The 13,333-nt window shown below is 40.0% G+C and overlaps 1 protein-coding gene across 3 annotated transcripts in view; it reads right to left on the bottom strand.

The window, feature by feature from the left end:
- Positions 1-13,333, bottom strand: part of FILIP1 (filamin A interacting protein 1) — a 191,532-nt gene that overhangs the window by 62,562 nt on the left and 115,637 nt on the right. For all 3 annotated transcript variants that reach the window (XM_061206984.1, XM_061206982.1, XM_061206983.1), the window contains exon 3: positions 1,353-1,526. In XM_061206984.1, coding sequence (XP_061062967.1) covers positions 1,353-1,526 — 174 coding nt within the window. The remainder of the gene's footprint in view (positions 1-1,352; positions 1,527-13,333) is intronic.

The raw sequence follows: 13,333 nt of genomic DNA on the forward strand, positions 1-13,333 counted from the left end.
CAAATGATACTATTTATCCAAGCCAAGTTCTTCAATCCAGGTGATTATATTAATAATATAAAACTGATATTTTGACCTCTCTATGTCTTTTACTCCTCAAGTCCCTCCAGGTTTGGAACTAAATAAGACTGTGAGCAATTATCACCCTCAGCTCCCAGCAAATACTAATGGCTGATATTTGTTGAGTAGCTAGTATGTTCCAGACACTATGTTAAAAGTGTTACAGGCATTGCTTCATTTAATCCTCACAACTCTATGAGATGTGCACCTGACAGAGAAGAACACTAAGGCTTAAAGGGCTGAAGTGACCTGCCCAAAACTACAGGCAGCTAATAACTGTGGGTTATCTCAAACGTGAAAGTGGATTCAGCCAGTTGACTCTATTCTATCATATACTGATAATTATCTCTTAATGCTTAAAGAAAAGATGAGAACAGCTCCAGTTCATCCTGGTTGCAGAAATTAGAAAATTATGGGGCTGTCGATCTGTTGTGAATACTTTCTAAAGCAGATCTTTCTGAGATCTGTCAAGCTGAGCTGCTGCAAAGGCTTGTCTGAAGCTAAATTACAATAAATTGCTTCGCACTTTTCGTTTCTGTGTTCTTTATTTATTTATGATACTAATTTCACATCTGTGATTTTTTTTTTAACATGAATTCCGAAGAGTCAGTATGGCTAGATCCATTAACTGGTTCCCTGATTCTTCACTGAACTTCTACTATGATGTGAGAGTATTTTTAACATGTAATATCATGGGTAATTAACAACAGTAATTGATAGTTCCTAATACAGTCTTGTATAAAAATGATTAAATATTGTCCTATTAGATTCCCTTTCATCTTAAAAGAACTGCCCTAAGCCTTCCATTGGGATTTTGCTTCAACTTTTATGTTTTAGCCATTCACATGAGACCATTTTAATGGTCTGTAAGATATCGAAACTGAGTGGCTTTATAACCATAAATATCAATAATAAAAATCGGTTTAATTCTAGGCTACCAATTTGATAATAATCTGAAAATTCAATGCTAAAACCCATAAGCACCTCAAATTTTTACACATATCCCCTCTTAGAGAAATAAAAGAATAACAGACTGAAGAGCAGGTAGCTATCATAATCACATGAGAAACATATTTCAGGCTTTACATATATTTAAGGAAATACTTCTACGATTCTTACCAATGAAATGTATCCACAGTAATTCTGAATTATTTAATTATACTTTAATTCTATATTAGGGCATCATAAAATGCTTGCCTTTGAAAGAAAATGTTAAAGCGTGTAAAATGGAAGGATGTGGAGACATCCCTCTGAGGCTTCCTTCTCAGGGACTTGTCGGGGTATGTTTTTACCTCTGAGATGGGTTTCTCATACACATCTTCTCCTATGGACTTCTCCTGGGCCAGGATGGCATCTCGGTGCAGGACCCGCAGCACTTTCTCCGGCTCCGCAGACCCGTAATGAGCCTCCAGAACCTCAGGCTTGGTTTTCTCCGTCTTCAGCATGTGGATCACATCTTCCCTGGCCTGTGGTGGAAAGTGCAGCAAGGTCAGACGGTTGACAACATAAATCCTATGCCGGGCTCACAAAATCAACACGGAGTTTATTGAATATATCCCTGTCTCGTCAGGGCTATGGGCAAATTTACTGGGTGTTTTTTGTTCTTTTTTTTTTTTTTTTTTTTTTACCAAAAGCAGATTGGCAAGCAGATACTCTGCTTCAGGTTGCTAGGAAGCCGGCAAGCAGAAAAAGGGTTTGTGCTAATATTAACTACATAAAAAGTGCTCTATCCAAGTAGCAGTGATTCTGAGAAGGGGGAGGACTGCTCCTGGGGACACTTAGCCCTTTTCACTGCACATGAGGTCAATGCCAATTTAAAGTTTTCTAGTTTTCTGTTTATGCCCTCAATATATAGTATTCAAACCTGGCTTAAAATAAAACCGTGCTCTCCCCTATTCCGGTTCTAACTCCGTGTATAATTAACAAAAACAGCCTTTATTAGTGATTTCCTGTTTCCCATCAAGTGATTCATTTTGCACAGAAACACATGGTTGGGAGCTCTCATGGTGCTGGGCTGGGCTTCTCAATCTAACGTATTCCTGCTGAAGGTGAAACTTAACTCCTGTAATATCCAGACTGCCAATCAGAGTCAGGTTGGTGGGGTCAGAGTTGTTCTTTCGGTTTCTTAGCAAAACTTTAGTGTCTTGTTGAAGCTCTTGAGAAAACCACATGATTATAGGCTTTCAATCAGATTGACTGTGGCTCCCATCACATAATGCAAATACATCTGGATGTATTTTCTACTGATGAGGAATGATGAACTTTGTAGTTATCACGGAACTGACTTTGACCAAACGTACTCCCATCTGGTTGTATACTTGTTTTTCCAGTAATGGTGATGGGTATGAAGTACCCTGACTTCATCCCAACTTGTACCAAAGAACACACTGGTGGCAATAGAATTTCAGTCTGTGACAATGGAATAGAGTTTTCCCCTGTGTTATGCTAACTGGGGGTTTTAAATCATAAACCTGGCTCATTATCATGGTATTCTAAACAAGGGAGCTAACTAGTTAGCCCTGAGACAGGACCATTATAAAGTTTGTCTTTCTTGAGATTTCTCACTTTTATTGCTTTTTCGTAGTCTCCAAATTCATCTAATTCCAAATGGCTAAAGACGAATTTATTACAGAAACGTCACTGGACTGGAATTTGCAAATTTTCCCTATGTTGTCTCTGCCACATATACATGTGCTCCTTTCAAGACAAAAATGGAAAATATTAATTTTGAAGAAACCAGTGGTTTGGAATTAGCAAGAAAGTTAAAGTCAGAAAATAGTTGAATGGAAAGGCAATGTGTTTCCATGCAGGGCGAAAGGACAAAGCGCAGACACAGAGTCAGGCTAGCTGTACAGTGTCTTTGTGCAAATTAGAAAGAGGTGCCCGCTTCTTCCAGGAGACACGACCCTGAGTCAGAGCGCAGCCTGCCTAACGATCAAAGAGTGGGCTGTAGTTCACCCCTATTCAGTCCCTCTGCCAGGCACCCCTGTGCAAGGCACAACTCCACATCCGTGTATGGTGACCCTGTACTGAAGGAGTCCAAGGTATGTCCATTGTTCTCAGTCTTCAGGCAGACGATGTAAACAAAGAGCTTTGCAACTGTAAATAGGTAGCTATTTTAGTTTAAAAGTTTAAGCTATCCAGCTTAAAAATATGTAAATATTATTGGTATCTTTCTTTTCAACCAAATCTTTCTAGTTCTCTTAGAAGAAAACAACTGATGTGAAACACCTATTTCTTCTCTCCCTAAAAAATGTGCTTATGCTTGAACTGTATTGACTGTGTTATGCTGCATATACCAGACATTTCATTCTGAGCTCAATTACCCTAGACACCAATTACCAAAGAAAAAGAGGCTATGGTTATGTAACACTGTGCATTATGTATTTAGAGCCACATTACTCTTCAGGAACTAACTAAAAGCTTTTTAATTGCTGTAATAATGATCATAGAAGGAATACGAATGTTGCCCATAAATCACTGCTATTTAGAATAGTTTACTATAGTAAATCAAATATTCATATTGTGATATCTGTTTAATCAATGGAATAATAAAGATGTGATCACAATAAATTTTTTTCATTACTTTAAACATGTGATATAATTTATGTAATTAAGATCCTACGTTTTGGGGAGAAAACCACTTTACGCCTCTGTTTTGAGAGTCTTGTTAATTTTTGTAGAAAAGACTGAAGTTCAAAATGTAAGAAAGTTCCTATCCTTGAACATTACTATTTTCACTCGGAAGTTTTATCACAAGCAAGTAGTTAAAGTCTTAGGGTGCTGGGGAGCTGCTAAATAGACCACTGTATTTACGTAGATGTAAAAGGACCCAGAGGGAGGAATACTTTGAAGAGGGCTCTAGAAAGGGGAGAAAAGGAGGTCAGAGGAAGAAGAGACAATGAAAATGTTCAACTGACTTAGTCTTGGTGATGGGGGAGAATAAATAGGAGATTAGGGTATAGAAACAGACACAGAGGGGTCACAGCCTTCTCTTCCATCCTACCTGGTTCCCCTTTGTGCCAAGGGAGACATATGGAGGCCAAAAACAAAGATGTCCCTGCAGAATTGAAACTGCACCCCATGGAGCAAGGGGTTGTCTCAATTGGCTGCATAAGGAGCTGATTCCAAACACGGGGGGGCAGCAGAGGGCCGCTGTGCAAAGCCTGGGGCCGACAGGTAAGTGTGTGATCCGTCTCACAAAGTCAAGGGTGGGTATCTGGTCTTTGCTGTGAAAGTAGGGATGGGGCGACAGACACAGGACAGGTGGAGCCCACACAGGTGGTATAGTTCAAAAGAGCGCTGAATCCAATCATCCATTCAATAAATAATTGTGCACATTCAGTACTGGAGATATAATTGCATCCTGAGGCATTGAAGTCTAGGGGGAAATAGACAATCAGTTGAAAGTCATTTACATTATAACATGAGAAGCCTTAGGATGGAGGAGATACAGGGGGCTAAGAACTTGGTCCAGAAGAACACTTGACTTGAATCTGAGCTGACGGAGGAGGCTTCCTGGAGAAAGTGACCCGAAATCTCACAATAAGTACTTGAGCCAGAGAAAGAGGGGGTGGAGCTAGGGTAAGAGTGTTCTTGGCCAAGGGAAACCTGTAGGCAAAGGCCAAGCCGAATAGATTTAGATGCATGGGCTGGGGCCACAGGAGGCCGAAGTGATAAACAATGGGCAACTCATGAAAAGCCTGTAAACCAGGCAGTGAGTTTGCATTTTATCACAGAACAACAAGAAGCCTTGGAATTTTTAAGCATCGGGATTGTGACATGGTCAGATGGTGGAAAGATCATCCATCTGGTGTGTTAAACCCAAATTCTGAATCAGCAGATCTGATGGTGTAACCCAGGAATTGTGATTTAAAATATCTCTGCAGGTGATTAGGAAGCATAGCTGCACTTAGAAACCACTACTTTAGGCCAACTCAGCACCAAAAGCACTGAAAATGTCTGCTCTGTTCAAGGTTCCCAGCAGGCTCACCTGATTCCCGGGGACTTGTTTGCCCCAGAGGTTTTTCCTGTTCTCACTGTGTTATCAATTCCACTGATTCTTCTTCACCAAGGAATCATGGTCACTTCAGACCAGCAGCATAAACTAGGAGGGTCCCCAGAAACTGGTGAAGGTATTTGCTACCTCTGTGCAAATGAGGGTGACCAACTGTCCTGGTTTGCCTGGGACCAAGAAGAACAGAATCCCACAAAGCTGGACTTCTGCAGATCAGGACAGTCCCAGGCAAGTTGGGACAAGTTGGTTATCCTAGGGCAAACGCGGAGTGGTCAGGAGACTGGATATTCTAAAATGTCCCTGCATCTGGCAGGGCAGCCATGGTGGACTTACTGTACTCAGAAACTGGATTTCACTGACAGTGTTTCCAAAACTTAGCTTTCTTTACGGGCAAAACTCCATCATTGATGATTATGCCTAGTGACAATTTTAACTATTTTTTAAACTTGTGGGGTTTTTGAATCTTCGGGAAAAACCCATAATGAGTAGGAAAGAATGCTTAGTTCTTATGCCCATGTGACATAGCTGTTCCACACTCCTAAAATAGGTACGTGTCTAACTTTGGGAGGACAGAGGAATCAGAATGAGTTGTGGAGCTTCAAATTAAACCTGGTGCATCCTCTTGAAGCACTCAGATTACTTGAAGACTAGGGGTAGGTGGTAAGTAGTTTAAAACTCTTTCAGAAGATTAATACAATATTAATATTTACTTGAATGTTTAGGACAAAACACAAGACTTAAGAAACATTTGCTTGAGGTGGACAGCTTGGGACAGCTTCTTAGATGATGCCACCATGATCCCCCGCCTGGCGGTCCGCTCACTTAGGTTGAGAGGGAACACAGCCAGATGGGAAGTTTGAGAAGCCTGCCCCTAACTATTGACATTGCACACCTCAAACAAGACATTCCCTGCCAAGAGCTGTTGACCTTAAATGGAGGATGCATTTTTTTTTTTCTTTTTGGGCACGCCAAGCGGCACGTGGGATCTTAGTTCCCCAACCAGGGATCAAACCTGCGACCCCTGCAGTGGAAGCACGGAGTCTTAACCACTGGATACCAGGGAAGTCCCTGGAGGATGCATTTTGAGGAAAGAATAAATTTCTTTCTATGCTATGGAAGAATCAGAAGGTCACAGTTTCTAAACACCATCACTTCTTCGAATTATTCAGTTAACCACATAAATATGGTCTGTTGCTGCATTGAGCTAAGGAGCCCTGGAAAAGATGGTCCTGGAATACCAACATATGCCCATTCTGTAAATGCTTTCCCATTCTGGGAACTCAACTCAATGTTCCGTATCTGTTTAAATAATGTAATTTATTAGTTTACTTGCCTATTTCTTTCTTAGGCTGTGAGCTGCTTTGAGGACAGGGACGGTGTCTGCAGTGTCTACTAAAGGGTGCCTGCCCACATGATAGGCACTCAGTAAATATTTGTGGAAATAGAAGTAAAATTAAGTGATGTGAAGTCAGAGAGGCATAAACTGGCGCTGCAAATCTCAGAACAACCTTAACTATTTAGCCTTGTTTAAAAGAGTTAAACAATTACATTTTTCAACTTCTGCTCTTTCATCTGACGTTCTTGTCTACAATTTAGGAGTCACTTTGTTCTTCTTAAGTTTATTCCAAAAAGAAAATATGTAAACTGAGTAAGGAAAAACAGTACATTCCACTAGAATGTTACAACAGGAAACAATCTTTAAACCTCATACAAATTGAATTATACCATTTACCCTAGTTAGGTACAATGGAATATTATAAACGTATTGGAAGAAAAAAAGCTATGTAATTTATGATGGCATTAGCTATTACTATAGAAATTAAACCCATTTTTTTCCTCCTCAGTGTTAGAAAGCAAAGTTAACATAATTAGTGGCACAACAACATACAAGGAGAAGATTCAGATATGGTTAGTTTAGAGGGCCATTGGGGCTAAAAATTTGTCTTTAGGTTTTTCTGGAGAAATTTCTCTCCACAACTATATGGTTAATAATAGCCTAAAAGTCTCTATACTGCTTGTTCATAAAGATTACTCCTTTCTAGCACTTCAGACAAAATATTATCCTAAGGAAATCTTTTATTAAAATATCACAAGCAGATGCTGTTTTTCATATTAAAACTTGCTTTTATTAATACCATGATAGCTTGAATTTTTAAAAGTAAAATTCCTCAAAATCCCAATTATGTTTTTTGCAGAAATAGAAAAATCCATTCTAAAGTGCATATGGAATTTCAAGGGACCCCAAAGAGCCAAACAGTCTTGAAAGAGAACAAAGCTGGAGGTCTCACACTTTCTGATTTCAAAACTTACAACAAAGCTACAGCAATCAAAACAGTGTGATACTGGCATAAATACAGACATTTAGACTAGTAGAATAGAATAGAGATCCCAGAAATAAAACCTTACATATATGGTCAAATGATTTTCAATCAGAATGCCAAGACCATTCAATGGAAAAGGATAGTCTTTTCAACAACTGATGTTGGGAAAACTGGATATCTGCAAAGAATGAAGATGGACCCTTACCTTACACCACATACAAAAATTAACTCAAAATTCAACAAATGATGTTGGGAAAACTGGATATCTGCAAAGAATGAAGATGGACCCTTACCTTACACCACATACAAAAATTAACTCAAAACGAATCAAAGACCTGAATGGAGAGCTAAAACTCTAAGAAGAAAACATAGAGGAAAAACTTCATAATATTGGATTTGGCAATGATTTCTTGGATATGACACCAAAAAAACAAGCAATAAAATAAAAAATAGATAAGTTGAACTACATCTAAATTTAAAACTTCTGTGTATCAAAGAATACAATCAATAGAGTGAAAAGCAACACACAGAATGGGAGAAAATATTTGCAAATCATATATCTGATAAGGGATTAATATCCAGAATATACAAAGAACTCCTATAACTGAACAACAACAAAAACCCGATTTTAAAATGGGCAAAAGACTTAAATAGATGTTTCTTTTTTAAATTTTATTGAAGTATAGTTGATATACAATATTATATAAGTTACAGGTGTACAATATAGTGATTCACAATTTTTAAAGGTTATACTCCATTTATAGTTATTATAAAATATTGACTATATTCCCCATGTGGTACAATATATCCTTGTGGCTTACTTTATACCTAACAGTTTGTACCTCTTAATCCCCTACCCCTGTATTGCCCTTCCCCCCTTCCCTCTCCCCACTGGTAACCACTAGTTTGTTCTGTATATCTGTGAGTCTGCTTCTTTTTTGTTATATTCACTAGTTTGTTGTATTTTTTAGATTCCACATATAAGTGATATCATACAGTATTTGTCTTTCTCTGCCTGACTTATTTCACTTAGCTTAATGCCCTTCAAGTCCATCCATGGTGTTACAAATGGCAAAATTTTGTTCTTTTTTATGGCTGAGTAGTATTCCATTGTATGTATGTATTTATGTGTGTGTGTATATATATATATATATATATATATATATATATATATATATATACACACACATATACACACCTTCTTTATCCATTCATCTGTTGCTTCCATATCTTGTTAGGTTGCTTCCATATCTTGGCAGTTGTAAATAAGGCTGCTATGAACATTGGGGTGCATGTATCTTTTTGAATTTGTGTTTTTGGTTTTTTTCAGATACATACCTAAATAGACATTTCTCTAAAAATATACAAGTGGCCAACAAGCACATGAAAAGACACTCAGTATTGCTAATCATTAGGGAAATGCAAATCAAAACCACAATGAGATACCACTTCACACACATTAGGATGGCTATCATCAAAACAAACAAACAAACAAAAAAACAAAAAAACAGGAAATAAGTATTGGCAAGGATGTAGAGAAATTGGAATCCTTATACACTGTAAAATGGTTTAGGCACTATGGAAAACAGTATGGTGGTTTTTCAAAAAATTACAAATAAATTACCATATGATCCAGTAATTCTATTACAAATAAATTACCATATGATCCAGTAATTGAAAGCAGGAACACTTAGGTTTATAGCAGCATACTATTAGCAATAGCCAAAAGGTGGAATACAACATCTGTACCCACTGACAGATGAATGGATAAACAAATGTAGTATATACATACCCTCCAATATTGCTCAGCCTTTTGAGAAAAAGGAAATTCTGACAGATGCTACAGCCTGGATGAACCTTGAAGACACTTAGCCAAGTGAAATAAGCCAGTCACAAAAGGACAAATACTATTCCATTTATATGAGGTACTTAGAAAAGTCAAATTCGTAGAGACAGAAGGTAGAGTGGTGGTTGGCAGGGACAGGAGGGAAAGGAGGATGGAGAGCTATTGTTTAATGTGTACAGAGTTCCAGGTTTGGAAGATGAAAAACATTCTAGAGATGGATGCATGGTGGCAATAGTGCACAGCAAGGTGAATGCATTTAATGCCAATGGATTGTACACTTAAAAATGCTTAAAATGGTAAATGTTTGTTATGTATATTTTGCCACAATTAAAAAAAAAAGTACCACCTTGTTCACCCCCCAAAAATTCAAATAAGAAAAGAAAATACAAACCATCCCCAATCCTTTATCTAGAGAATACCACTTTTTTAAAAAGGTAAAATTCCATGTAGAAAATTATAAAAGTGCAGTCATGTTTCCTTGTGATTAGTTATCTGAACATTACAGTCATCCATGGATTTAAACACATTTTCTTTACTTAGTGGTTTTCTTCTTTTTTCTTTTTTACCCACATTGGGATATTAATAGCAAGACAACTGCTGTGTCCCGGATTAGAAATTAGATAAGGCCACAGGTTCCCCCCCTTCAGTGCTGTGGTTCTGCAGTGTATAGTTTCTTAAATTCCAAAAGACTACAGGCTTTTGGTTCTGTGCTAATGAAGACCTTAAGCAGAGCCCTAAAACTGCCTATCCCTACATGTAATCAGGTCCAACAGACAGAGTCCAGCTTTCTGTGAGCTGGTTGAGAAGCTGAATTCCGTAAAACGTGGGAGAAGTCATTGCTGAGGCACAACTCTATGACTGTTTTCTCACTGTAGTTGTTTATCCAGCTGCGTGAATTTAACCCCGTCAACATAAACCAGCTAGAGGAGACCCAAGACAGATACAGCATCTGTACCAGACCTTGCATAGATATCTCTATATAGACACCTCTGGTACAATTCTGCTTATTTATGTAAATTTTCTTCACCTCCTTACTTTATCCTGTGATTGTCTCCTTCCCATATGGTCTCTAGAAGTATTTTTCAAGCTTGAGTGGAAATCCTTCCACGTAATCTTGTCTGGAGGATTGACTGGCAGGGTGGCCCTGACACAGGGCTATTTGCATGAGGAGCCCAGGCTCTTCCTGGGAAAGAGCTCATCCCAGGGGAGGAAGGGCATCATTTTCGTTGAAGGACAATGGGGCAGGGTCAGAGGGGAAGGGTGAGTCTGAGTGCAGCACAGCGTCTGTCACTCCGACGCCCTTCCAGCCCAGACGCCTCGACCCCCGCCTGAGTCCCAGGGTGAGGGACTGCCATAAGAGAGCCCAATAAGAACTAGAAGAATTGGTAGATTAGAATTCAGCAGGATGCAGGGAAGGCGGGAAGGGGCAGCCCTCTCTCGTCTGGCATCCTGCTCTCAGTGTACACATAGTCTGAGCCGCCTCCAAGTAGACACCACCTGACATACACGGAGGAGAAAGCCCTGGGTCTCACACAGCAGAGCTGGCTGTGGGCTGGAGTGGGGGAAAGGGCCAAATGGCAAATGCCAAATGGTCGCCCGGAGCAGGGTGTGCAACACGTGTGGGTCACCCTCTGGGGACTCCCTGCGCATAAGGGGCCTGGCATCCCACAGAGCAGGTGAGGGCACAGGGAACGAGAGGGAAAAGGTAGTTTCTTTGATCTTATTTTCATCCTCTGACTGGTGAGGGCTGGGAAATATAAGTAATACTCTTTCAAAAGAGAAGATATTTCAATCAAACAAGACTACGTTGTCTAGAAAAAATTTATATGTAAGGTTTATTTGAATCACATAACATTAAATTCCTTTGGATTTGTTGTGTTTTTTGATGTATTCATTTCAGCCTCTGACCTAAGTGATTTGTACATTTGTAGCATACATTTGACCAACTTAGAACAAGTAGAGTTTAATTTTTTGAACAAAAATACAAGAAAATCTCAGCCACTATGAACCTACAGGGCATGTCACACTGAATATTTACTTTTATAAGTAATTGAAAAATATTTACTTTAAACAACAGAGTTGTTTAACTGTAGGGGTTTGGGAATAGGATGAATTCCCAAACTGAATTCATTTAGAATTCAAATGAATTATGAAGTCCCTTTCCTTTTAAAAAAGAATATAATATACATAAGTTAATGTCTTTCTGAGAACTCGGGGTCGTCATTCTAAGTATCAGCTGTTCTGGTGTACTGAAGATGTTTATTGTAATGTGCTTCCTTAACCCACTTGCTTTTTGTCTTTCTCTTTATTTTTTTATTATTTTTATTTTTGGCTGCATCGGGTCTTAGTTGCAGCATGCGGCCTCTTCGTTGTGGCACTCGGGCTCTCTCTAGTTGAGGCGTGCAGGCTCTGTAGTTGTGGCATGCAGGCTTAGTTGCCCTGCAGCATGTGTGTGGGATCTTAGTTCCCCAACCAGGGATTGAACCCACGTCCCCTGTATTGGTAGGTGGATTCTTAACCACTGGACCACCAGGGAAGTCCCTGTCTTTCTCTTTAAACAAGTTGCTGATAGAAACTTAGAGCTAGTTTTTTTTTTTTTTTTAAAAAGGGAACACTATTTATTTATTTATTTATTTTGGCTGTGTTGGGTCTTCGTTTCTGTGCGAGGGCTTTCTCCAGTTGCGGCGAGCAGGGGCCACTCTTCATCATGGTGCGCGGGTCTCTCACTGTCGCAGCCTCTCTTATTGCGGAGCACAAGCTCCAGATGCGCAGGCTCAGTAGTTGTGGCTCACAGGCCTAGCTGCTCCGCGGCATGTGGGATCTTCCCAGACCAGGGCTCGAACCCGTGTCCCCTGCATTGGCAGGCAGATTCTCAACCACTGCGCCACCAGGGAAGCCCTAGAGCTAGTTTTTTGCTTATTTTTACTCCTACTTGAGAGAAGCAATGTGGTAGAAACAGCATGCACTTGGGACTCTTGAGTTAGAAACATACATCAGCACTACTGCTAGTGTGACTTGAATGAGTGAGTTAGCTTCTCTGAACTCAGTTTCTTCATCTGTAAAATGGGCACAACAGTAGTTCCCTCACAGGTTTTACATGAGCTGATGTATAAAGGTACCTGGCAAATGTTAGCTACCCTGCCCTTTAGCAGCCAAACAGACATATTGTGGCTCTGCTAATGTGACCTTCTGCCACTTAGCTCTGAACTTCAGCTTCCCCACCCTGTAAGAGATTGAAATATATGTGAAGTGGTTAATATAGTGCCTGAAATACTGTGGATGCCCAATAAAAGGCAATTTCCTTTTTTTCTTTTCTCATAGGAGTGAGTTGACTGATGTGGAACAGCTGGATCTATTGGGCAACACAGCCAAAAGCCTTTCCACAAACTGCATCAGTAAGTCAAAGGCAAAGGCAGTTCTCCTCATCCCTGTGGCTCTCAATATCCTGTGACTCCCCGGACCACTCATAACAGTACCTGCAATTCCTGTGCCACAGGCTTCACAGACACTGGCAGCCCCTGCTGCCTTGCCCTGCGCCTCCGAGACCCCTGCACTATTTGTTGGTGTGATTTGAAGGAGCAGCTCCTTGCCGAATTCAAGCATTTGGACTCCACAGTTTATGCTAGAGTCTGCAGTTTCTTCATCACCCCTGTCAAAAGTTTATATTGCAGCAGGAATGACTTAACAATTTTTCCTAAACTTTTCTGAGTATTCTATTTAAAACCTGGCATCAGTAAGAAACAATGTCAAACAGCACATCTTGTGCTAGCACTGAGGCTGGAAGCATTGCCTCTAAATGAAGGTGCAACCAAAGCCAAGCCCTCTGATTTAGGAAAAGAAAATAAAAATAAGTACAAAAATAGAAATGTTGAGCTTCCCTGGTGGCGCAGTGGTTAAGAATCCGCCTGCCAATGCAGGGGACACGGGTTTGAGCCCTGGTCCAGGAAGATCCCACATGCCGCGGAGCAACTAAGCCCGTGCGTCACAACTACTGAAGCCCACGCGTCACAACTACTGAAGCCCACGTGCCTAGAGCCACAACAAAGAGAAGCCACCGCAACGAAGAGTAGCCCCCACTCACTGCAACTA

This window comes from Eubalaena glacialis, chromosome 12 (genome assembly GCF_028564815.1).
Source record: "Eubalaena glacialis isolate mEubGla1 chromosome 12, mEubGla1.1.hap2.+ XY, whole genome shotgun sequence".
Lineage (NCBI taxonomy): Eukaryota > Metazoa > Chordata > Mammalia > Artiodactyla > Balaenidae > Eubalaena > Eubalaena glacialis.